At 38.2% G+C, this 26,472-nt stretch overlaps 1 protein-coding gene and 1 long non-coding RNA gene across 3 annotated transcripts; one reads left to right on the top strand and one right to left on the bottom strand.

Moving 5' to 3' along the window:
- The first annotated feature begins 1,488 nt into the window (after window positions 1-1,488).
- LOC122965366 lies at window positions 1,489-8,827 on the top strand. The gene is made up of 5 exons (XR_006398211.1): window positions 1,489-2,247; window positions 3,737-3,805; window positions 3,923-3,958; window positions 4,138-4,239; window positions 7,485-8,827. It is a non-coding gene; the product is annotated as an uncharacterized LOC122965366 (long non-coding RNA).
- Window positions 8,828-12,454: 3,627 nt separating this feature from the next.
- LOC122965809 (adenylate kinase 7-like) lies at window positions 12,455-19,972 on the bottom strand. 2 transcript variants are annotated; one of them, XM_044330032.1, is made up of 18 exons: window positions 19,700-19,972; window positions 19,466-19,615; window positions 19,006-19,120; window positions 18,168-18,262; window positions 17,981-18,091; window positions 17,736-17,819; window positions 17,567-17,655; window positions 17,388-17,478; window positions 17,123-17,200; window positions 16,591-16,740; window positions 16,248-16,376; window positions 15,940-16,045; window positions 15,493-15,621; window positions 15,341-15,406; window positions 15,012-15,209; window positions 14,227-14,444; window positions 13,142-13,297; window positions 12,455-13,033 (listed from the first exon to the last, which is right to left on the bottom strand). In XM_044330032.1, the coding sequence occupies exons 1-18, from the start codon at window positions 19,781-19,783 to the stop codon at window positions 12,998-13,000; spliced, it is 2,085 nt and encodes a 694-aa protein (XP_044185967.1). In that variant the 5' UTR covers window positions 19,784-19,972; the 3' UTR covers window positions 12,455-12,997. The 2 variants fall into 2 exon arrangements, with proteins under 2 accessions (XP_044185967.1, XP_044185966.1); XM_044330031.1 differs by having other exon boundaries at window positions 13,142-13,300.
- Window positions 19,973-26,472: the final 6,500 nt, after the last annotated feature.

Below are 26,472 nucleotides of genomic sequence, written 5' to 3' on the forward strand. Positions count from 1 at the left end.
CACAATGTTCACATTATTATATATTACATATTAGTTTTGAGTTTAGTTTATTGGTTTGAATGTGGATAAGGATCTGAATGTTAGTTTTAAAATAAGTGTCTTTTCAATGGTGTTTATGTTTATACGTGTTTATCGCTGGGTTTATGAAAGCCATAAACTAATATTATATTTAAGTGTTCATAATTATTATAATAGTTTGAAGAACACTTATTTTAATACTTTAATATCCTAAAATTAGAAGTGTAATAAAAACAAAAACAGGATTGTTATGCCTTTTTCCACGTTTATTCGGCTCTCTGCACATCCCTAATTCACAGCAAGAATACTCTTGTAATCCCCACAGATCATCTAGCTCCCCTGTTTATTGTTTTAACAAACACTACCTTGACTGATGACAGACGATTATCAACAGGATTAAATAAAACTAAGGAAAATTAGAACTTGAAGCCATACCAGATTTCTTGCAAAGAAAATAATGAAACCATGCAGTGTTTTGAATTATAAAAAAAACCTTTTCATTGTTTCCACAGTGAATTTGGTGAAGAAGTAGAGATTGTGCAAAACATCAGTCTACAATCTACATCGAATAAATGTTGTTCAAAAATTTATGAGACAAAAACAAAAAGTATTGTCAATAAAAGAACTCTAGAAGAACTCTACTAACTTACTGACTTCAAAATTCAGCAGTCTACCAAATGGACAATACATTTATGTTATCACCTAATGGGTTAATTGATAGTTTATTCTACAGTGCCTAAAACATGGTGTGTTTCTTTAAAATCTGCACCCAGCACATGACCCTGGACAGTTAGACCCTTGGTTAACCCTCACCCAGTGGTTCTGGGAGGAGCTGCAGTAAAAAAATCCTCTCTTCATTTCCCTCCCTGTGTTTAGAATAACAGAAGTCCAGCTGCACCGAATGGAAACTGCTGCTTTCAGACACTTTGCTCTCTTCCTTTCTGTTTTATTTCAAGTGAAGCAAAGCCTCGTTGATTCAGTGCAGCAGCTCTGCCAGAAAGGGGATGTTGGTCATTATAAATTTAAATAACCTCCCATCTGTGTTAAGCAACCAGGTTCTGCCATACACTGAGATTATGTCTGTTTTTCAACCATGCAATAGTGTAATACTGCCCTTATTACTACACACTGAACATACAAACAAGCAGAAACACCACTGTGCATAAAATTGCTTCATTATCTGGAGTTTACTTGCATGTAGGGAATTTAAAAATACAGGAAAACTGAAATCATGTGTGCTTAATAATATCACCATATTAATGTAATGAGTCAAAGTCAGCTAATAAGCAGCAGCTCTGGAGCAGGTAATGATTCAGCATCTTGCACAAACAACAGAGACTTTTAGGCTTTTATTTTAGTTCCTGGAACCTTTTGGTTGAAAAGGAGCTAAAGACACTTCTCTCACACCTTGCCAACCTCAAAAACATAGTAGACAACAGCTGAATGATCAAACATTTTGCAGGAAACAACAGCAGTCGATATGCCAAATGAAAAAAACTTGCAGAAAAACATAAAAAATGACCTCGGTATTTTACACCACTGTGAATCTACTTACACAATTTTTTTATATGGTTGGAATATGAATTGAGGACATGCAACCCTTTGACTTCCTCAGTATCTTTCCCTTACCTTAACCAAATGCTTTGAGTGCTTAAACATAACCATGCAAACCATTAATCATGTTTTAGTCACTACAAGTGATATTGTCTTGCAAGCCCAAACTCTAAGCATTTTGAGGATATGTTCTGTGGGCTATGAACATTTCGCGGCTTGGGAGATGAATTCATTTAAGGATTCCACACTATTTTGATATAAAACATAATTTGGCAGCATTATGTACATCTCAAAACATATTTGCTGTTGCAAATTATTTGGATATAAATCTAATTTCTAAGCAACCAGAGTTGAGAAGTAATATAATTACTTTTTTCAGTAACGTGTAGTGGAATTACAATTTGAAATTCAGTAATGTTGGCTGTCTCACTGGGATTAATGGAGGGTCAATATCAGTGTGGTCTCTGTGTTCAGCTGTCAGAGTACTTCGGAGTAGATGTATGATTCACATGTTGTGTGTTCTTAGCTGGCTTGCTAACATTAGCCACGGGTACGCCTACATTCAGGAGTCACCCTGTATAGAATTGGAGGGTGTGTGAATCGTGCAGCTGAGGTCGGGACTTCTAGAGTGCTGAGTGCAGTCGCTGAGGCTACGCTAACGCTAGCTGTTGGATGGTCAGTAAATCCTTACAAACTGTATCCTGCCTGCTTGTTAAACTACATCTCATTTTCTGTAACTACATGTATTAAATACAGAAGATGCAACATGTGGATGTGGAGGATTTTGAGTTGTTTAAAGGCAACTTAGACGGAGCTGATGACTGAGTAACAAAGTAAAGTGACAAGTAAAGTAATGCGTTACTTTTGCTGCTGAGTAATGAGTAATGTCATGACTTTTACAATCAGTGATGTGTAATCAGTAATCAATTACAATTTTCAAGTAAATTGCCTAACACTAGGCGATAGGGCTGCAATATGATAAAAAAAAAAATTTGCAACTGACACTGTTTGCTTCAGGGTTTCAGCTTGAAGTCTTTCTTGTAGAGGATGCTGTACTTTCACGTGTATATGTGTGTTTATTTGTGAGTAGTAGTATATGGCATATAATTTACAGTGGAACCAGATGTGTGTTGGTGTCAGGACAGTATATGCACTGCACAGCATGATGGCGACGCGTAGTAGTATTTCAAATGCAACACTTCCAAATTAAGAAAAGTTTGGTTGCAAAATAGACACAGTGAAATGTGACAAACAAAGAGTCTTCTTGTTTAAACAAATAGATTTCGATACAGATAATCGTTTCCATGGGGAGCAGATTATGGTGAAGCTGTAAACATGACAGCGACTCAAATGTCACCATAATAGACGTACAACTGTGGGTTTGTAGGAGGACAGGGGTCCCAGAGGCAATCAGAGATAATTATGGGATGTTTATAATGTCATTGCCTGAAACACACAAACACACACGCACACGCAACCACCCACCTACACAACACATTCTTGCACACACACTCATGTAAACACAGAAAAAATACACAAGATTGGAGTCAGAGCCTCCCTTTTAGGAAAATCTCAAATGGTTTTTAGGGATTTTAAGGCCTAAGTCCTCAAGATTCTTAAGAGCTCAAAGTATTCATATCCAGAAGAGCCTTTCATTCTTCAGGATGATGGATTTCCACTGAAAATCCACTGTGCAGAATGGAATGGCCAATGGAAAGCCAAACTTTGACTTTTTTTTTCTACAGGTAATTATTTCTGCGTTGCATCACATTGCTCTCCTTTATATTCAAACGGCATCGTCTCGCTGTCCAAACATTCCTTTTTCAGACTCGCAGGAATCTCTCCTCCGTCAGGCGGGGTTTGAGTAGACCTGGCTCCCATTAGCATTTGGAAACCCATGAGATATTTTTGTGATTGATTGAGATGGCCTGTTTACCCTGGAGCCTGCTGAGAAGTCACGAGTAAAACTGCTGACACTTCCTCTACTCGAATTAATGCTCCAAGAGGATTAAAGTAAATGTCGGCCAAAGTTTTTTAGCCCCTGCCTGACCCGGAGAGGGTTTATTAGACTGTCAAGAAGTAAATGAGTGTATCATTTTAGCCGTCATGTTAGAAGTGCACATCACTAACTGGCTGATACACTCACAAGATCATATATCCACAGAGAGAGAGATATGGAAGCAGAGAGAGGGAAAATTTTTGGATGGAAACACAGGCACGCAGGCAGCATCAGGTACAGTATTTGGATATCAGAACAGTAGTTTTCGTGCACTGTTTTGAGATTTTTGACCTATTCTGAAACATAAAACCACTCATTACATTGAATTGTGTTATTTTTTTGTCCTTCTAGTAATCCATGTTGCAACAGGAAGCAACAGGATTTACGGTAAATGCTGTTTTCATGTATTTGTTTTTCTAACATGAACTCCATGGTCTCATTTGCTCAGCACATTAACATCAAAGTACCGCATTTAATTTGGCAGAGCTGTTTTATACACAAACTCCTCTGCATCTCTTACCGTAAATATGCGCATGATCATAAACATGCAAAACTCACTCACGCAGGCGAACGCACACAAACACAAACGCCTGCCAGATTGATCAGCAGGAGTCCACATGCTGGAAAGACGAATGATCTCACAGGAGTTCAGTGCAGAACATCACCTGGTATGTGTTAGCTGCAAGATATTAATAACTGTCAACTGATCATAAATGTGGAAAGGAAAATAATTGGAACTAAAGTGAATAAATGAGGAGAATGCCACTGACCTGGTAGAGGCACTGCAGGGGCGTTTTTAAGAGGGTGATGTTGCTTTTCAAGTGTTTTGTTCATGTTATTGTAATGGATATTTAGTGGATGGTACAGTTAAAACTATGAAGTGCTCCTTTAATTAAATATCAAGCTCGTGGGGTCTCTAAAGTAGTCTTATTTTGGGATATTTCATTACATAAATTGTATTAAAACAGTATTTATCAACAGGTGATGGGAGGGGAATGTGGCTGAATTTGTGTCCAGAGCAGTAAAGATGTCATTGATCATATTTTTTCCCTTTCTGCCAAGTAAAAAGGAATCAAATGGCTCAGAAAAATAGACCTGTGTGTCTGCAGTCTGAGCCTGGAAATAAAATCATACTTTTACTGGAATCAGGACCATCGTCATCATGTGTGTGAGCAGGAGAGATTATAATTTTAAAAACAATAAAATGGCGATGTGTGCCGGGAGTGAAAATTCATAATCCACTACATCAGGTTTTAATACAGAGTCCACAGCTCAACTGGTTGACCTCTCTTTTATGTTCACTCTCCTCCAGCTCTCTCTGCAAGTTACAGTCCTGGTTGCAACAAGTCCTTCAAATTAAACGACCAAATGCGTCGTTTGACCATGTACTCTCCAGAACAACACATAGAAGTATTTTCTAATCTGACTCAACTATCAGCAGTAATCAGCAGGACAACATAATTTGTCTGTACTTTCGTTAAAAAATAATGATGTTTTATAATCTGACAATGCTGTGGTTAAGGTCTGGTTAGGTTTAGGCACAAAAGTTGGGTGACCTCCATCCTCATGGCTTCAACAATAATTACAGGGATAAGGTTGGAGAGCGATTGTAGTTACTTAGAAACAGGAAATGAACATCGGCCTCCTGTTGTAAAGTTGGGTTTCATCCTCTATCCACCCCTCCCCCTCCAAATGAGGAAATTTGTCGTCATCTAAACTGTGTCACTGCTCCAAGTCATAAATATTATGGTGACTAGATAGCATCTGTCACTCATTACGACTGACTGACATTACCTACTGATCTATTGTCTCGTTTCTCTTAGGAGGACAGTCTCCACGGTTGCCATAGTGTCTCTATCCACCATTTCATCCAAACTGAGCACTTTTTCCCCCATTTTTTTGCTTCTTCAACACAACTTGCAGTATAAATGAACAAACCAAACTGTTTTTTAGTTCAGGAATATGCAAGGGTGTGTGATCTCTCTCTATTTCGAGGGTAGCCCAACAACATGACTCTAATTGTAGTCTACCTGTCATGTAGTGAGTTACCTCTGTATTATACCCATTCATACAATATATGCCTCTTTTTGGCTGTCAAGATTCAAAAACATATGTGTATCATGGTGGAAATAGTAGTACTGTATGTCTTGAAAGCCTTATGGTTGGTTCCCAGCTTATAGTTTGCAACTTCTGTAAAGCTCTTAAGCCTCTCAGAACACTTGGAGAAGACAAATTTCAAAGCAAATTGTGAGAAGTTTTAGACATTTATCATGTCACATGATGTTATTTTACATTGTATCCTCTCCTGGGCTGTTTACAAGGTAGCACAGTAATTGTTGTTGCCAGGTTACAGACCTCTAATCTGTCTTGATGTGGACAATGTCATGTGGAAAACTGTCCTCACCAGCAGCAGCTCACAGATACCACAAGTTGGTCTACAAAGTGTTTGAAACAAATGAGGGTTAACCTTTTGGACTCCTTGTGGGTGACTGGTTTGCACGCATGATGAAGCATGTCTGTATGCAAGGACACACACACACACACACACACACACACTTTAGACTGACATGTCAGGTTCATTATCCAACAAAAGCAAACACTGCTGTTAAACACAACTTGGTAAAGTGCATGTGTGTGTTAGCGCGCACATTAACATGTGACACCATGTTCTGGTGTGAGGTAGGTCAATATGGCAGACACATGGGGTTGGAATGAATGATTTCTTACTTGGAGTTTGACAACATGATATGCAGTACTACTTGTGGTATCCATGGTATGTGTGTATGTGTGTGTGTGTGTGTGTGTGTTATAACAATGAGAAACAGTCTTCGTACGGCCATAGCATGGTGTGTGTGTGTGTGTGTGTGTGTGTGTGTAGATGTTTGTGTGTGTGTGGTCCTTTTCTAGCATTTTCAACCACCAGCAGATGTTAGGGTGACCACCACAGGAGACAGTGGATGCTATTTCCATCTTGTGTGTCTTTGTGTATGTGCGTGCGTGTGTCTGTGTGTGACCACTACAAGGGTGGTAGAGGTTATTGTGACTGGAAGCCCAGCAGATAAAACAACATGGCCAACCGGGACCACCACAGACCTCACTCTATGTCTTATACGCACGCACACACACACACACACACACACACACACTCGTGTTTCCATCACATGACCTCAGAGGACATTACACTGACGTAAATTAATTTCCTGGAGATTTACACTAACCATACTTGCCTAACCCTCACCTTAACCTTAAACCGAGTCTTCACCCTAAAATTTAATTATTTACATGATGGGGACTTGTTTTTTTCCTAAAAAGGGAGGCAAGTCCCCACATATGACTGTGTAAACAGATTTAAGTCCCCACAACATGAGGAATACCTAGTACACACACACACACAAACACACACTCGCTGAGTGCAGACCATTTGCCACCATTGTTAACTTTACTGTTTAACAGTAAACTAAACTTAAACTTTACTGTTTAACCAAGAGAAGAAAAATGTGTTTCCCTTTCCCTTTTACACAAGTCCTCTTTCCCTCTCTCTCACACATATGCGCGTGCACCTATACACACACTGTGTTGTAGACGGAGGATGGACTATGGAGAGGATGACATCATATTTTCTTCACACAGGAACACACATATCAATGAAAATGAAAAAAACAGCAGCACAGACTGACAGTCTGCTACTAGTAAGAAAGTCCTACTTGCTGTCATGGATAATACCTCCAGAAACAAAGTTAAAAGAAGACAGTTTATTGCTACAGCATGTATCCAAATGCAGAGTTTACAAAGGCAAAGCAGAGACAACATGAGAAGGCGATAACACCCAAAGGGAAACTGCTCAAATGAAAGATGAATTCAATAAAACAGGAAGACAAGACTGCATTTTCACTATAACTGTTCTGTATTTCAGCTGTTGGAGCCGCCGCCCTGAACCACAGAATGAGACCTTTTCTTCCTTGTTCCTCGCTTGTTCAGGTGAAAGTCTTCACTGTTACATTATTTCTGGCATCCTGAATTAAAGGTTCTCAGTTGGAGAGCGGCCATTATGGTAGACCAGACTGTGACCTCTGGCTGTGACCAATGTGGGAGTTTAAAGTCCAATACTGAAGGGTTTTTATTTCGTTGTGTATTTATGCTGTATATTTGGGGGGAGGGGTACTGAGGGCATTCACCAGATGACTCATAATGTTGTCAGTGAGTCACAGTGTAATTAAACACATTTTATGAGGTGGATGATATTCATTAATTGATCAGTTGCTTATATGTGATGTAGGTATGTGGTATATAAGTAATATATTAAGTATATATTAACTAAATAATCAATAATTATTCATTTATTATTAAAAATGTATTCTTCATATATATTGAATTGTGTGCTTAGCTGTTGAAAAAATTCACATTTTTCATGTTCAGACCTGCTGTACACTTGCTAAGATTTCAGTGATTCAGTGGTAAAGCTAGAAATTAATTGGAATTAATCAATTAGAAGTGCACTAATTGGACACTGTCTTTTTTCTGTATAATAAACATCAATTCATATATTCTTTTCTCGGAAATGTTTTGGAAAAAGCTGGGAAATTATTCAGGAATGATGGTATCTGAGCAGCCTCATGAATGTGGTTAACACAATTTAAAGGATCACTTAAGCAAATAATTGGATAAATCTGGGTGGGGAAAGTGAAAAAGCAGTGCTTGCCCCTCCTTTATTACCACCAAGGGCAAGGCCCTTAACCCCAACTGCTGCAGTGGAGTCTCAGTGGCCAGCAGGTCAGACTGTGGTTGTACTGGGCAGCTTCCAGGTGTGAATATGTTTAATTGTGTGAATGTGATCAGGGTGTTCCTGCAAAAGAGAGATTTCCTCTCACTGAAAAATCCCTGAATAAATAAAAGTTAAAAAAAATAAAATATGATCTATATATGGGTCTCCTGTAATAATTTGGTCCCTCTGGACTGCTAAATGCATGCAATCATGCAGCCTCAGATATACAGTACTGTACGTGATGGTATATAAGGTGCACAGGCAATGAAAAACATCCCATGATGCATGTTGTTGTTCAAGCGTTAATTAGACATTTGACCATATTTGGATATTCTTTAGCACTGTCATTAGGCTAAAACACTTCACTTGCAACTACTGTTGCTGACCTTTATCAGATGTTAGAATGTTTTCAAAAACATAACTTTTTACAACTTTTCTCCCCATTAAAGGGTTTTTTGGAGGAGGTTTTCCTTATCTGAATTGAGGCTCTAACAATTGTAAAGTGCCTTGAGGCAAATTGGTGATTTATGATATTGGACTATACAAATAAAAATGTATTTGACTTTAAAGTGACCTCACCAAAATGATCAATTCATATTTTGTTCACCTTGCCCAATTATTTGGTAAAGGGTAAAACCCAATAATTACATGTTACAGCAGTATTTGTTATCACTATACTTTTGAACAGTAGCTAGTAATAAGTAGAAATAGTGATAGTAATAAAATTGTAGCAGTGATTGTCATACTTGCTTTAATGCTAAAGTAGCAGCAGTAATAGTAGCAGGAGAAATGTTAATGGTATGATAATAGCAGTGATATTATATAGCAGGACCAGGAGACTCTAGGAAGGTTACAATATTGGGCCTATTCATTTGTCTTTTTCCCAGCATGCTTTGGAGCAGGTGAGAAGTTTCAACACAACAGAGGAAGCCTGACCATCTGGAAAGATGACTCATGTTTTCCAAACAGACTTGAGAGCAAATACAGCTTTGGTGATTTACAGTGAATTCTCAACATTTCTTCGAAACTTTTTGGACAGACAGGTGGAGTTTAGTGCTTTAAGATATTTCAGATACAGAAGTTTCAATCTGCACCTGGCAGGCATCGCAAGCAATAAAATGCATGTGCTAGTACTGTGAGGATCAGTTTGCAATAAGGTTAACAAACATCTTCCACCACAACTGTTACTTTTAGTCTATGTACTGCTACCATTACTGTTTTCTACCACTAACCTGCTCCAGCACATAGCAAGAAAAATAACCTTAAATATGCAGTTTCACTATTCAAGCAGTAAAATACTTGAAGTGAGGAGGGGGCTGTCTGAGTTTGGGGTCCAGTAAAAGCTGAACCAACCACACATTGAATACATGAGTTATGGGAATCGTGGGTGTTTGGCAGGACATCCTGTCATTTCTCCCCATAAATATGAAATTGAATGTCAGTGACAGAGCTGGAACTGCTCCCTGCAGGGGAAGTCTGTCCTGATTTGTTCTGCCAGACCGCTCTGGCGCTCTCAGTGTCACTGCTAACATTGTTATTTTGGCTGAATGGGTCTGCCTTTTGCCCTCCTGCACATTACAGCGTCATTTGCCAATGTTTTATCCTCTATCACACATACACTGCATAAAATCTATTGTGAACAAGCTCTTCACCTTATTGACCAGGTGGTAAACAGCAGGTATTACTATAAGAATTACTGCTATTACTGGTCTCTTTAAGTAATTTGTCATTTGTTCAAAGCATAGACTCTATACAAAGATGGGTGTAGTGAGGTGTGATGTCACCTGTTGGTTTGCGTTGGAGCTGGTTTGAAGCCCAGAGTTGCAGCTTATGGCTGGTGCCATCTTTTCTGTTTAGAAAATGGCCCTCCAAATAAGGAGTGTGGGGTGTTGCCTTTCATGCTCTGGAAACATGCCCCACTACTTGAAAACGAAGTGGCAATTACCATGGTTTGAGGTCGAAGCCAGTGCGGAAGTAAGTGCAATGTCACTGACGGCTGCCAGATACTCCAACTGACTCCTGTTCAAAATGCATCAACTTCTTTCCAGAAATAATAAATCAGTATGTTTTTTAACAAGTCATTATGGTCTCAATCTCTAAATTCAGGCCCTCTAATAAGTGTGCTGGTGGTCATTTTGTAAATTATTGCTCCGTTAATAAGATTTGAAGACTTATAGTAGCTTTGATGTCTGCTGTGTGGGTGTTGATTGACAGCTGTGATTGGCAGCTGGTTCACCTGCTGCTCTCCCCGGCCCCGGGACTCGCACTGAGTCAGACTGTTGTCGTAATATTTGATAGCACAATTTAGCTGAAGTAGCTAATGTTAGCCTAGTTAGCCAAGTGTGTACTGCTTGGTGTTCCCAGTAAGCTAGCATTAGCTTGGGTCTGAGGTAGCAGGGCGTGTTTCCAGAGTGGGAAAGGCAACACGCCACACTCCTTATTTGGAAGGTCCTGGCTCCAAATAGAAAAGATGGTGCCGACCATAAACTGCGACTCTGGGCTTCACAATGACTGCAATGCAAACCAATGAGTGATGTCACATCTCACTACGTCCATCTATATATACATTTTATGCCTCGGACAGAAGTTAACGCTAGCTTACTGGGAAAACCTCCGACCAGTGCACACTTAGTTTAATGTTACACAGCAGATATGTTAATCAAGTGACATTAAACTTAGTGAAATATTGTGACAATAGCCCGACTCAGTGAGTCCCGGAGCCGGGAAGAGCAAATCTTATTAAAGGCTCAATAATTTCTAAAATTACCACCAGCACACTAATTAGAGGGCCCACATTTAGCAACTGAGACCACAATGACTCATTGAAAAAACTGATTGACTTAGTATTTGTAAAGAGAAGTTGACACCTTTTGAATGAGAGTCAGTTGGAGCATCTAGCGGCCATGGGTGGCATCAGGTTCAAGGTGAGCAGAGCCAAGCTTTTTGATGTCACTAAACTCAATATATCAATAAAAATGATAAAAGTGTAAGATGATTCTGCCTTAAAAGATGCAACCCTATCCCTGTCCTGGGAAGAAGTCTAATCAGGAAAAATAAGTGAAAACACCTGTGTGGGTGAGCCGCAGGTGTGCAGTGTCTTTTGCTGCTTTAGGTCACAGCTATTCTGGCCTCGAACGAATGAAACAAGAAATAATTCAACATAGTAAAGAGTACAGTAAAAGCCAGATAAAAGCAGTTTGCTTTTACAGTCTAGTGTCGCCTTTTTCTCTGTGAAAAACTGAAATGAAGCTCAGAATTTGAGTCTTGTGTAGATGTGTATGAATAACTATTTGAGTTATTAAAATGTACAAAGCTATCAAAAGAACCATTATACAGTTTTGCAGTATGTTTTGTGACAGCTACGAATAACTATGCCATCAACTAAAATAAAAGTCTAGTGCAAACTATGACTGTGAAAGTATTCCTATTATGTTGTGATTTATTTTCCATACGACGCAGCCTGCAGACAGCATCTAATTAGCTGGAGAAGCTCAGTTCCTCAGTCACGAACAAGCTACAAAGCAAATTCCAGACACCCGTTTGACTTTAATATCCTCACCAACTGGAGCGACACATTCCTATTTTATGAAAACTTTACAACGATATCAGAACAAAGGCCCTTTCCACAAGCAGACTAATTACTTAGCACAGCAGTGCAAAGCACTCGGAACTCAATGCATTTTATTTAGAGAACACTGTCATGCCTTTGACTGAAGATGAGAAAAATGTACTCAGTTTAAAAAAACATCTGCTGGTCTCTCTTTTTCCTGTGTAGTTTATAGAAGGAATTTGTGCACCACCTAGTGTTGAGAGAGCAGACTTTAATAAAAAAAAAGATGACTGGATTGAAACAAAGATTTCAAACTGTATAACTACTGTAAGTGAATGCACAATTAAAGCCCATTACCTTACATAATTGTTATGTATGTACGCAGGCTTTTAAGTTTTGTACTTAGACTGACTTAGACTCTTTCATAAGTAAAACAATTGTTGACCTTTTTTATTTTTATTAATCTCATAAATATATGGATCATAAGACATGAGATTTTCTTTTAAGTTTGAATAAAATATGGAACCACAGTGATTTTCTTATTTAATCCATGAAAGGAACATATTCATCATTACATATTTTAATATATTTATTTATTATTCGTTAATCTCTCCTGCAACAGAAGAGCTTGTGCACATTGTGTTTACATCTTTGCTGGAATAAGACCAGTATGAGTGTGGTTCTTCCAGGAAGCGCTGACTCTACAGCAGGGTGCTGAGTCATAACCCAGATGGATGCCCTAAGAGGTCAAATTCTCTAATGAGAGGAAACCTGGCTTAACTATAGAGCTCTGACATGCATCCTCAGCCAAGTCCCACACAAAGTGACATTTAAAAAATATGTTTCTCACACTGAAAGTGTAGTTTTTAGTATAGGAAGTTTGTTAAATGTGTTTCTGTTAAATCACAGTATACCTACAATGCATCAATTTTACTGATTACATTTCTTCATATTTACTATAAGCCTGTAACACTGATGCATCACTCTTTTCATTTTACATAACAATGTTTGGTACAATTATCTCTTGATATATGTTAATTACTGTGGAATAAAAACAGCCTCAAATGCTGGAAATCAATATTTGTGTTGGATCATGTCTTTGTGAGATTGATTTTTAATCTTGTTGGTTGTTTCGAAGAAGATGTTCAGCCTGCGAAAACAAAATACAACAGCTGCGTCAATTCCCTGATGTTTAAAAGAGCCAGTTTGGTTAAACATCAGCTGAGGATCTACAATATATAAGAAGGTGTATTGATACCAAAAAGTCGACAGGGTCCTCTGGTTTGATCTTGCAGCACTCTAACATGGCCTCAGTGAGCGAGGGCATCACATACTTCATCAGGTAGTTCCTCAGAGGAAGACAGCGAGCTTCCAGCAGCTCGTATTCCTGCCTCTTCACCTCCGACAAATTCTTCTGCTAATGAAGAATAATAAAAGAACTGACAACACGTTGATATGTCACAGTTGGAGAAGCACAGGTGTAATCAATAACAAATAATGGTTGCCTTCAATCTAACTGTTTCAGTTCCAGGGCCCTGGTGTTCTGCATGCTGGATCACTGTTACATAACAGAGCCATTGTTAATGTTATTAGTAACACCTACTTTGCTTTTATTAAACTGACTTATCAAACGGCCAAAGCAAGTTTTTTTTTTATTTTCAATTTCATCAATGGCTTATGTGTACACACATAAGTCATAAGTCATTGATCACAGCCTGATCACAAGAGAAACGTCTTTACATCAACATTATATAAACTTATGGGATCATATGAATATAAGAATAACTGAATAATTGAGTAGAAATGAATGTATTAATTTAAAGTAAAGTTTTTCTTCCCTCCACAGGACACTGATACATAATTATTGATGTATAAGCACACACATACATACTGTACAGTTTTCTTTTATCTTTTTCTCATGTGTTTTGTTCCTACTATATGGGTTATATTTTAATATTATATATTATATATGCATTTTTCTCTGTGTTTTAGATTTTGTTGTTTGTGACTTATATGGTCCTGAAACCCTGCATCATTTCACATTTATATAACTGAATGTAATTGAATATTGATTTGCCCCAAAAGTTTACTGCATCACAGTGGAGTACATTTTTTTGTATGTTTGTTTGTTTTTGTTTTTTTTGCATAAATTCATTCTAGAAATCTACTTCTACCACAGTTAGTAGCCACTCCAGTAAAGAATGGATCTATTCTATCTCTTCTTCTTCTTAGATTACACATCCTCTCTCTTGTACTGTATTGTGTAACCTATCCCAATGACGCATGGCAATCAGTTTATCACTTCCATCTGTGATTGTATCATGCAACATGTATCTCTCTTACCCACTCCTCATACTGAGCAGCCATTTCAGCTAGTGTAGCCTCATTCCTGCGTTTCTTCTCAGCAGCTTCAGTGGCCAGTTTCTGCTTCCTCTCTTCCTCTTGTCGTCTGTCCTCCTCCTCCTGCTCCTCTGGACTGAGGCCGTAGTTCTTGGGAATCCCCACCATCTCAGTGATCTTGTTCATAATGTCTATGTACTCTGGATCATCTGTGTTGACTTCTGGAGAGGAACAAGACACACTCACTGTAAACTGTGGCAGCTTCTACAAATCTCTCAACTGCATCTTATGTCGTTTGCAATTGCATATTGCCTTATGGTACAAACTCAGATTGATTAATGACACAGAAAAGGAAGATGGCTGTGTTTCCAGGGCCACCAGTGCTGAATCTTCACCAATCTTTAATCTTAATACGCCAGATACTGTCAGAAACATCACTTACAACAAGTTTATCATCTTCAACAGAAAATGTCTTTGAAAAATGAAGCAGTGGGGTTTATGGAAAATCTTGTCAAGTCATTTCAAGACCAACAACACCACCAGTGCAATAATAACCTCACATTTGTCATAGTCACACAGTAAAATGTACAACAAAGCACTGTTAAACACACAAATACTCTCAGCGATCACACTGTTACCTTTCATTTCATTTTCTAGATCTGAGATACTTTTAAATATCGTGTTTGTGCATTGCTATTTATGCATTTTGTAATAATAAAATTGTTTCTTTATTGCAGTCTGAATCCCATTTTGCTCTGATATATACATCATGGCTTTAAGGACATTACCAATATGTTCTGGGTGAATCTCAAGCTCATCAAAGTAGTCCAGCAGGGTTTCCTCAGCGTCACTCAGTTGTTTGTATCTCATCAGACGAGAGATAAACTCGTCCTGGGTGTAGCGCATTTTCTCTGCCACACTCTGTGGAAGTCCTTGTACTCTTTTTGTCAGGAAATCATCAGAGGCATTTAATGCAAATACATTCTCTGTAAAACATAAAACAAGTGTGATCAGATGATGCTTCAACCAAAATGTTTTGTATTATTAATTATGAGGAGAGTATTGGTAAGTTAGTTAGACTGTTGTGGTGAATTAATATTATGAGTAAATTAATAACCTGGAGTGATCTTCTTGTTGTACACAGGGGTTCTGGACATCAAATCTCGGTTCTCCGTTTCTTCATCTGAATAATAAAAACGGTTCATACACTTTAGGGCAGTAAATATTATTAAATATTATATTGCAATTAGATTAATGGATTAAACTCACCAGAGAAAATCAACTTTGCTTGCTCATAAGTCTTAGGGAAGCCATCGAGAACAAATCCATGGTTCCTACATGGCTTTGAATTCAGCTTTTCTTGCAAAATGTCAAAAACTAGATGGTCAGCGAGTCGACCTAAAGGACCAAAATAGTGAGACACTAAAAGACTCTGTGGAATAACAACCCATCAATAATTCAACTTAGTAAAATGACCTTATAGAAATGGGCTAAGTTTTTCTGGTCATGTCTCCTTCACACATTTTATGGAGTAATAACTTAAGTTTTTAAATGCTGTTAATGAACCAAAATAAAATTTCTACTTTGTTGTTTTTTGAGTCTGGCACAATACCAACAGAACATATATGTACATACATATATATTTTTTTTGTATGAGGAGACAACAGACGAGATGAGGAGAGACTGGTAACACCACTCTGTGCTTTTATATCTAACCTGCATTCATTTCCATGCTTTTGTTGATATTTTCCAGTTGTCTCTGTGCAGCATCCATCACCTCTTCACTGACATATTCAGGGTCAGCTCCATTCACTATTTCCTTCTTTAGCATATAGAGAGAAACATAAAAAAGAACAATAAATGTGAAAAAATGACATTACTGATGTTGTGCAAATTTCAAAATACAGCCAAATATGAAATGCATCTAGTTTTAAAAGATAATTAATTTCCACAAGAGGGCAGCATGTTTCCTTTTGTAATGTTACAGCAGTTAGAGACAAATGAAGATCTCTGCATTCACTTACCAGTCCTGTAGTCTTTTCTTCAATGACCTCTTTGATCATGATGTGGTGTATTTGGTAATGCTTACAGAGCTTCTCTGCAACAGTGGTTTTACCCACAGCTGGAGGTCCAACAAGGCAGATCCTAATTGGCTACAGACATACAGTAGATGAATAAAGGGGATATCTGGTTTAATTCATGAGTCATGGGACCTTTTTTATTGTGTACCAGTGTTGGGACATCTCTTGAACACTCTGGCCCTTCAGACTTGCTGAACAGGTTTTCCAGTGTAACAGTGGCTGCTATTAAGGCTTATATGTATCTAATAGCAATTCAGTTCTTCATTTCATGGACTTGAACACTTACAAGTAGCTGCCTGGTGTCTTTGTATTCTTCCACAATACTCTCCATGTTCTCAACCATCCCAGTTTCAGACGTCCAGCGGAGGTTGAAGGAGTCTTTTATAATAAAAGCATCCAGGCGGAGGTTGATACTTAGGTATTCCAGTTCCTCTGGCTGAGATGAGAAACACAAACTTTGTCTGTTTTAGTGAGCCAAGAGCATGCAGAGTTTCATGACTAGCACAGACAACCCAGTCAATTTTATGTTTGTGGCCCTGACCAACTCTCAGTCAAAGCCAGAGAAAAACTCTTAGCCTAGAGCCAGCATTGTCATCCTGGATATAAAATCTAGCAAATGGATTGAACAGAATAGTTTAGACTGTACTCTAAAGCTCAGTTGGGTATTCTAACTAAAAAAAAAAAAGAGTCTGTAAAAGAAGCCTGGAGATGCTTGATCATAGTGATAAATATTAACTGGGCATGGAAAAACTCATGAATGATAACCCAGACTAGATTCCAAGTTACATGAAATAAGCAAAAATAATCACATACTGCACCTTAAAGGCCATCATGGTGATGGCTTCCTGTTCTGGTACTTTGTTAATTTCCCCTGGCCCAAGTACATCGCTTATCATCTAAAGGGTCAAGTGTCAGAGAGAGTTATTTATTAGTTTTTTTTTTTCTATTTTTTGTCATTTTGCTTGTTAGTTCACAGTAGAGTGATAAGAAACATGTGGAGAGAAAGAGTCACCAGTGTACCCTACAGTAATATTTTTACTACACTACTACTTTAATGTACATTCTTATTTATGACGAGGTTACCTTTACAATCTCCTCCAAAGTGTTCTTGGAATCGTTGACGGCAAGAATGTACTTTGACTTTGGCTTGAGTTGAATGATGTTTTGTATCACCCTGAAAACGGATCACAGTCAGTCCAGCACTGCACTAATTGTCTCAACAAACAAATTATATACGCCGAAGTACAGTAAATCAAGATCACCCTGCAAGGTCATATACGTGAATCGTGGGGATGAAATTTGTGCCTTCTCCAAATACAGGAACTTTTGGATACAGCATCAACCAAGACACCTGTTAGAAAATACAAAATGCTAATTATACAGACAGTACAGAAAGAAATACTGTGTCACATTGATTAGGTTAATATCTACCTTGAAAAAGAAGTGGAAGAGGTTCTCTCCCTTTCCATACTGAAGACCAGCAGCTAAAACATAGCCAGTAAGCTTGGCCTTTTTCTGTAAGATTGTAAAAATCAAAGAACAGAAGCTAAATTCAGCTTAACTCATTTTGTGGTGCCGGTATTCTCTGAACATTTTAATATTGCTAATGATGAAATTGGGAGTGTTGGAGTATTTTTTGAGTATATTGAATTTTTTTATCACAATAACCTACTTACACCTCTGCCCAGTTTGAGCACAAGTTTCTCCAGGTTGTTGTGGTTTCTGAAACTGGGATGCGGCCTTCTTCTTCTGTACTCTTCTTCTGTTAACAGAACATCTGTTTCATCCTGAGGAGAGAAACTGTAATGATGCTAGTGAAACTTTATGCATTGGGCAATTAGCGAAAATTTTCTCCAGGCTTACCGGATTTTGTGGCTTGGTCATGGCCCACGTCATCACTGTCGAGACTAAGATGAACATTTTCCGACTCTTGAAGTTCTCCATCTCAGCCTGAAGAGCTGTTTATTAAAAAAAAGAAAAAAAGTACAGGGAGGATACATGAAACAGCAATACTGTTTTTTTCCACCTAAAAAACAGAGCTCCACCCATCACTCTCCTTCTCTGTGCCCAAAACTTTGATCCATGCTTTCATAACATCCAGAATTGACTACTGCATTCTTTATGGCATACTTAATAAACTCCAGTACATCCAGAGCGCTGCTGCTCGACTGCTCACCCACCCCCGCTCTTGTGACCACATCGCCCCTGTCCTCCAGAACCTCCACTGCCTCCCTGTCCCACAACGGATCCAATTCAAAGTCCTTCTCCTCGCTCACAAAGCCTCCATAACCAGGCCCCCTCCTACCTTACCGACCTACTCCACCACCACACTCCCTCCCACAGCCTTCGCTCCTCTGATGCCAACCTCCTGTCTCCACCACTCAGGACCAAGCACCAGACCTGGGGCAACAGAGCCTTCTCCATAGCTGCCCCCTCACTCTGGAACTCTCTTCCCTAACACATCCGAAACTGCACCGATCTGTCCATGTTCAAATCACTTATCAAAACTCACCTTTTCACAACTGCTGTGATTAACATTGTGTTAGCCTATATGTTTTTAGTGTGTTGTTTTTATGATCATTTTAGCTTAAGTAAAGTGTTTGTGTGCTCTATAAATAAAATGTATTATTATTATTATTATTATTATCATTATTATAAGTATGCCAGGCCTCAAAGTTATAAGTTCACCTCATTCCCTTACCTGTGAGTGCCCATGTTGCCTCTTCAATCTGCTGTTGTGTTGCATTTTCTGAGATGTTGTACACCACCACATCACACTCCAGCAGGTGCTGAAGAAGCTCATCTCGGGTTGGTGACTGCAGAGAACATTGTACACCCTGTTAAACATTGTCTTTTATTTATATAAAGTATTCAGAGCCTTTACTTAAGTAAATGTAGCAATGCCACACTATAAATACTTAAATACAAGTAAAACATATTTACATTACACATTACATTACATATTTACTTAAGTAAAAGTACTCAAGAATTCAGACGTAAAAGTTCTTATTCTGCAGACTAGCCTCTTCTTAAATCTTATATTGTTATATTATGGCGCTGTGGTGGGTTAATAGTTCAGTTTGTCAGAGTTTGTTACAGTTCAGCAGAGAAACAGCTTAACTGTTAATAGTTTTATACTAGTTTTTTACTCTTAGACTCACCGTGTATTGCTCTAGCAGAGAGCTTGCTCTCTCGTCTGTGGAGGAAGAGGACACAGTCGCGACTATTTGGAAAGCTGGTTGACCTCCAGGGGAGGCTAACGGCTCCTCTGCTTCGGCATCTTCAGATGTCTCTCCGCATGTTGATAAAAACTGTGGAAGACAAACTGCAGTTTTAGCGTTAACTGGCGAAAGACCGCTCAGTTTAAACGAACAATATACATATTTTTACCTTACCCTAGCGATGTGCTTGGAGGAATACCTGTCGACGTCGTTGACAAAAATACGTTTGGGACGGGTTTGTTGGTTTTTGTCTCCCATTTTAAAAAGATGACGGTTGCAGTGATGCTTTGAGCTTTTGTAGCAATGATTAAATCTATAATAACTGTGAATGTAATACTAATAGTCTAAGTACATTAGTAGAAATGACAGATTTGTGGCTAAAAAACATCAGAACTTATTCCTTGCTGTGTTCTTCTCCGTTACTATGGACTCCTGTGGTTGCTAAGGTCGCAGCCAATGAAATGCTCCATTCGGTTGGAACGTAATCATCACGTCACATCACGTAACGTGTTAAAGACATCATCAGTCCCACTTTATGGTCCCACTGATATGAACTAATATTTTCTCGTCCAGACCTGGTCCAGACTGAACCAACTTTTTTTTGTAAAGGCCAGTGGTAATATTCAGATCATTAAAAATACCATATTACAAATATGTCCTGGATTTAAATGAACTAGCTTATATAGGCCTACTGTTTGATAGTGTTCTATCAAATGGGTCATATTTTATAAACTGATTTTATAAACCACTTTTGCAGTGGTGAAATGCAACTAAGTAAATGTATTCAAGTACTGGTCTTTTAGGTACTTGTACTTTACTTGAGTATTTCCATTTTATGCTGCTTTGTACGTCTCCACTTTTCAGAGGGAAATATTCTACTTCCTAATCCACTACTTGTATTTGCCACTAGTTGTTTTTCAGATAAAGATTTTACATAAAATTATATATTTAAGTATTCTCACTTTTGTTTAAATTGTCTGCTCTTTTCTTTTAAATTTTGTTGTGCACTTTGAGCTGCATTAGTGTGTGAATGGTGTTATATAAACACATGTATTATTATTGTTATTATTATTATTATTGTTGTTGTTGTTGTTGTTGTTGAAAAAACATATGATAAACCTATATAATATGATGCAGTAACTTTATTAGTAATCTATCCAAAGTATCTAAAATTGGCTCCAAATTGATGAACTACAACCTTAAAATGCTCTTATGTATATTTTTTAGTGATAAAAACAAACAAACAACATAATATACTATAATATTATAACACTCTTAAAGAAACCAGTCTGCAGAATGGGTATTTTTACTTTTGGTACTGTAAGTACATTTTGCTGATAATACTGCCATACTTTTTTAATGACTTTGACTTGTAATGGAGTATTTTTAGACTATTTCTATTATTACTTAAGTAAGGGATCTGAATACTTCTTCCACCACTGATGTTTTGTATGTAAAATCATCTTAATCTGTAAAGTAACCAGTAACTCCATGAAAAGTAGGCAACAATGTTTCCCGCTGAAATCTAGTGGAGTAGAGGTATAAAGTATAAAATGGAAATACTCAAGTAAAGCAGAATCTCAAAATTGTACTTGAGTACAGTTCTTGAGTAAATGTACCTAGTTACATTCCACCACCATAATAAGCACAAAGGTCAAGGAAGGACAACCAGCCTGTTGGTTCTGATTATGATGATAGTTATATAACTTACTGTACCTATTATGCAATAATCGACTTAGGTTTCATTAATTCATTTATCAGTAGATAGAGTGCTTTATTGCTTCTATTAAGAAATGGTAAATACCATTCATTCACTGTGGCACATCATGTTCTGATGTCATGGTTCTGTCCAAGTCTGGTTCTGTGTCCCTCCACCAGTCCACCAGATGCCCTCAGACTTTTCTGCCTGTTTAATACTGGACTGAGCGGGAAGAAGGACAGATAAGAGGTTGCAGTTTATATTTAAGGACCACTTGAGATACTGTTGCTCGCTATATTGACTTGTAGGAACTAAGTGCTAAAGTGAATTGAAACACTAGTTATGTTATTCAGAGCTGCAGTTGTCTTTTAGTCCAATTTACGTTGTTATAACAGCCTTAATATGCAAACCACTCTGCTTGACAGACTGATTTATTCATGTTTTTGTCAACAGCAATGTATGCTGGAGTTTATTTTGCTGCGTGTGCTCGATGTGACTTGTGCACTTATTTAAGTTGTGTTCATGTGAGTTCTGGGACGGTTTGTGCATGGTTATATTGTGTTTTCTGGGTCTTTTTTTATTTTTTGTTTGCTCTGAATTTCCCTTTTGTGTTCCTGTGCTCCACACCTGCTCTGCATCAAGCCTCGTTCGCCTTGGCCTGCTCCCTGTGTCTTCCCAGCCAATCAGCTCCTTTCTTTTTCTCCTGTTTCACCTGCATCTCATCCCCTCATCAGTTTAGTTTATATTTAAATCCTGGTTTTCAGTTAGGTTTTGTTGGATCCTCTGTTCTCTTTGTTCAGTTTTGTTCTGTATACTTCTGTTTCTGGTTTGTTCTGTCAACTTTGCTTTGCCTGCACAAACGTAGAATAAAGAAGTTATTTTTCAGCTTTGCTCTGCCTAGTCTCCTGCGTTTGGGTCCACCTGCTCCACTCTCTTTATACTGAGTCTAATGTGAACTCCAAGATTGAAAAGTTGGGCTTACCATCTTGTTTTATCATCTTGCCATGCTGGCATTAATTGAAGATTGTTCCAAGGGTGACAGTTATATTGTCAATTTACAGTCTTGATATACCTACTAAATTAAGGATGATATAAGGAGTTAAAATATGAAATTTGTGTACTCTGTGTAATATCTGTATATCCCTTATTGTGCTTATTTTATACAGTGTCACTATGGTATTCCTGTAATGCTGCTGTAATTCTCCTGTATGAACTGCAAATTTAAAACCACAGACCCCTCATGGTGCAAGACAATGGAGCACTGACATGGAAACTTTCAAAGCACCCCATATATTTATAGAGCTGACATTATCTGAGAAACTGCTGGCAGTGCTTGATGGTGTCTGCTCTACACAGGTCTCAGCACTCAGTAAAACACACCCTGTCATATATTCAAAGCACAGAGATACCGAGGAAAGCTGCTCAGAGGATGTTTGGTTGGTTCTTGCCATGTATAGTAAACCTCTGAATGTTTGGTAACTAGTTGTTTTTTGATCAGTGTTGACCATTTAGCTGACTATTATAGGATTTGTTTCATCAAGGCAATGATATTCCTGGAATTCCTGGAATATCATGGAATTCTGAGAGGTGGTTTCAAAACAGGGCATATAAAGGAATTTCATCAGTTTCAACAGGACATTTTAAAAATGGGTCACTTTTTGGGAAAAGGCTGCAAATCATGATTATTTTCATCATGGATTAAGTTCTCAATTATTCTTTCAATGTATCATTTAGTCTATGAAATGTTTATTTATATTTGCCAATTTTGCTTTAATAAATAACTTGTAAAATGTGTGGATCATTGATTAATCTTCTGCCCATTAATCAATTGATTAATCAACTAATTTAAATGTATTTTACAACATACAGGTTGTTCACAAAATGTATTCACACATTCATTTTATATGTGATGGTTCTATAGAAAGCAGATACAGTAGTTCATCCAAACAAACCAGAGAAGACGAAAATTATGGGGTGATGACAGCATTTTGACTTAAAATACATTATAGAGTCATAACTGCTGTCACATTTCTCATATCTCCTCTCATCCTCGTTGTGTAATGATTTACAAATGCAAAATGGCTTCTGATGTGATTGTTCTGATTAACATGTCAACCAGCATGCAGTTTGTCAAATGCTGCTGATCCATCAGCTGTTCACAGCAGGCATGTGGCAAATTACGATGACGCCTGTTAGTGCCAAGGACAACGCTGCTCAACAAGATTGTTCACTGTCACTGACTGTTTGTGAAATTCACTCCTCTGCAGTGACAGTTTATAATTAATCATCTGCTGTTATGATATAGAGCAGTCAGACAACAGGTGTCAAAGGTTTTCAAAGAACTAGAGAAAGAAATTGGAACTTGTTAAAAAGCAAACACACTTCAATCTGTAGTATCTCATAGTCTGAAGGTTGCGTCATTTGGACATTTATCTTTGTGGTAGTGTAATGATGTGATAGAAGGTAATGAGGTGGATTAAAAAGAAAAAATAGAAAAATGTCTTAAGTTTTAACCAAAAGATTCAATAAGCAATAGATTTGATGTGCCAAATGTGCAGAAAACGTGGTACAAAATACACCAGCTTCTGTAAAAACACATGGTGTAAATGGTAAACAAACCACTGCCTAAGGAGGATTGACTGTTAAAGAGCAATTGTTGCTAACAGCTGAAGTGTGTACATGTGTGTGTATGTGTGGGAGGAGGAGGAGGAGGAGGAGGAGGAGGAGAGTTATGGGGGGGGGGCAGCTGTCCAGACAGACAAACCGTGTGCTTCCTACATTCCCATATAAGGACAAATATCCCTCAAAATCATGACCCATTTAAGAGCAATCTGCTTTATCCTGATAAAGACCTGGTGATAAAGAGAGGGCTCTGCCAAAAGGTGCTTCATTGACTTGAAGGGAGCTGTTGACAAAACACAGAACCATTTTCAGCCAGAGCGACACTGCTTTTTCCTCACTAATGTGAAGCAATTGTCCCTTTACTGAGGAGAGAAGCTGTGCCAAGCAAACTATTATAACACTTATAGCAATTACTTCAATCTTGCATTTGTTTGGTTTGGTGTAAATTCAAATCAACATTGGACTGTGACTGATGTGAAAATCAAATGTGAAACAGCAGTCAAGGCGTCACCAAGCAGTATAAAAATCAGTCAAGCAAGCTGTAAATGATACCAAGATGTTCTATTTTTGTTTGAACATACATGTGTTTTATGATGATGTATTTTATGAGATTGCTCTTTTGCGATCAACTGGAAATTCATGACCTGTAGAAACAGTTTTTTCAGACCATCAGAGGGTAGAAGGAATCCTGCAGGACTGTGTTGACTGACTCTTTCCTGCCGCCGCTGCTGCTGCTGCTGCTGTAAAAAGGTATATATAGAATCCTCTGTGTGGCCAGAAGAACAACATTGAGTGATATGATCAGACATAATCCATGTGAAGTACATCCATCTCTGGTTTCCTCATCTTTCTCTTTGGTATGGCTGATATCTGGGTGACTTCATCACTGCAGAAAATACACAAAGCTTCATGTCCGGTATGCAATTAATACACCATTCCTGTGTTGACTTCAGCTTAAATTACCTAAAACTACAGTTTATGAAGCTATGCACACTTACTGGGTTAAAATTTTATCCAGTTTGGGTCAATACAGCACCAACACTGTATGGGGTTAATATTACCCAGAAAGCCACTCAAGACAAGGGATTCTTTTAACCCAGCTTTAGTATTATTTTTTATTTTACTGTTGGGTAATTTACCCAAACTAAAGCTTGTTATAATCTGCTCTACTCTTTTTAAACTTACGTCGCAGTTTGTTATTGATTGTTAATAACTTGTGTATCGTTTGTATGTCATGTGCACATCGTTTTGTACAAGAAATATTACATTTGTGACAGTTTTTAGCTGAAGATTGGATCAAAATAACAGATTACTGCTGGATAAAGTTAACTTTATGTTGTCTAGGTGCTATATTGACCCAGACTGGGTAAAATTTGAACCCACTGATTTTTAGTGTGTATATTGTTCTCTCTTTTTTGCAATATTGTTGTATCGTATAATGTTTCATATGTTGTCTGTCTTTTTCTGGGTGACTAAGATCATAGGGTCAATTGATTTTTACATGCCCCTCTTTACAAGACACAAAATCCTTTACAGACTCTAGCAACTCACCAGGAAAGTCACCTGAAACTTTCTTAAACAAAATGATCAAACAGTCAAGTTATAAGATATAAAGGAAATGCTGTTACATAAAAGCTAGGAATAGAAATAGACAAGTAGGTTAGTAGCGTGTGCTGTAATGTACCTCACACATGGCTACAAATGGAATATTTCAAAATGTTGAGGTGTGGGGGGTATTTACATTCTTATTACGCTCCCAGACCAGCCCACTGGCCTGATACTGCCCCAGCATGGAGACACAGGTCCGACAAGATGACGAATATGGAGCCTGAGCTCTGGCTGATCTAACGGCAGTCTGTAGCTACAGGCAGCCACTGGCACCTGTTAGACTCCATTTCCCTAAAAGGAGAGACTGGAGCCAATCAGAGCTGAGAACCAGCCTCATCGCAGCCTGCACAGGCCATCCCAGGGATCTGTCGTCTGGTGGAGGTCTGGTCCCTGGCCTTAGCTCCCTCCCATCTACCCACCCCCCCCCATCCCTCCTCTTACAATATCGCCTCTCAGCTGTCTGGCATGTTTTTGGCCCCCCTCCACATGCCATGACACCGGCAAACTGTGACAGGCAGGTCCCCCTAGACGGCTCCTTAATCAGATTGCTCAGACAAGATCTCACATTACAATCACACCCCTCCTATCACCCATATCCCCAGTGCCCAGTTTGAGCTTAGTCATATTAGCACATCCTTAGGGATCCTGAAGGGCAGCACCAGAAAGTGCAAGTGGCAGAAAGATGCTGCTATGTATGACACAGGATTTCAAACTACTGTAGTTGATGGTATTGCAGCTAAAAAGTTCTCTAAGTGTCCTGAACTTTCTGTTGCATTAAATTTAAAATGCATTAAAGTAATATTAAAAAACTGGTTGATAAAACTCAAAATCCACAAAAAATATATCCAAACCATTGATATATCGTCTCAAATGTCAATATTGTGATTTAAAGATATCACAGAGCTCAGTCACACTGAAATCAATATCAAAGTGGGAATATTTGTAAAATATAACCCAACTTTTCAGTGTTTTATCATTGAGCCATCTGTAATGGCAACAGTCTTCATGAAACTTCCCA

Source organism: Thunnus albacares, chromosome 16 (genome assembly GCF_914725855.1).
Source record: "Thunnus albacares chromosome 16, fThuAlb1.1, whole genome shotgun sequence".
Taxonomy (NCBI): domain Eukaryota; kingdom Metazoa; phylum Chordata; class Actinopteri; order Scombriformes; family Scombridae; genus Thunnus; species Thunnus albacares.

Bases quoted from the DNA above. Each gene is read 5' to 3' on its own strand.
- LOC122965809 (XM_044330031.1), bottom strand. From the start codon at position 19,783: ATGGGAGACAAAAACCAACAAACCCGTCCCAAACGTATTTTTGTCAAC. The intron at 18,263-19,005 runs GTAAGGGAATGA...TTTAATAAACAG, and splicing joins GGCAACATGGGCACTCACAG to CTCTTCAGGCTGAGATGGAG. The intron at 16,377-16,590 runs GTAAGTGTTCAA...GTATGTCTGTAG, and splicing joins AAGACACCAGGCAGCTACTT to CCAATTAGGATCTGCCTTGT.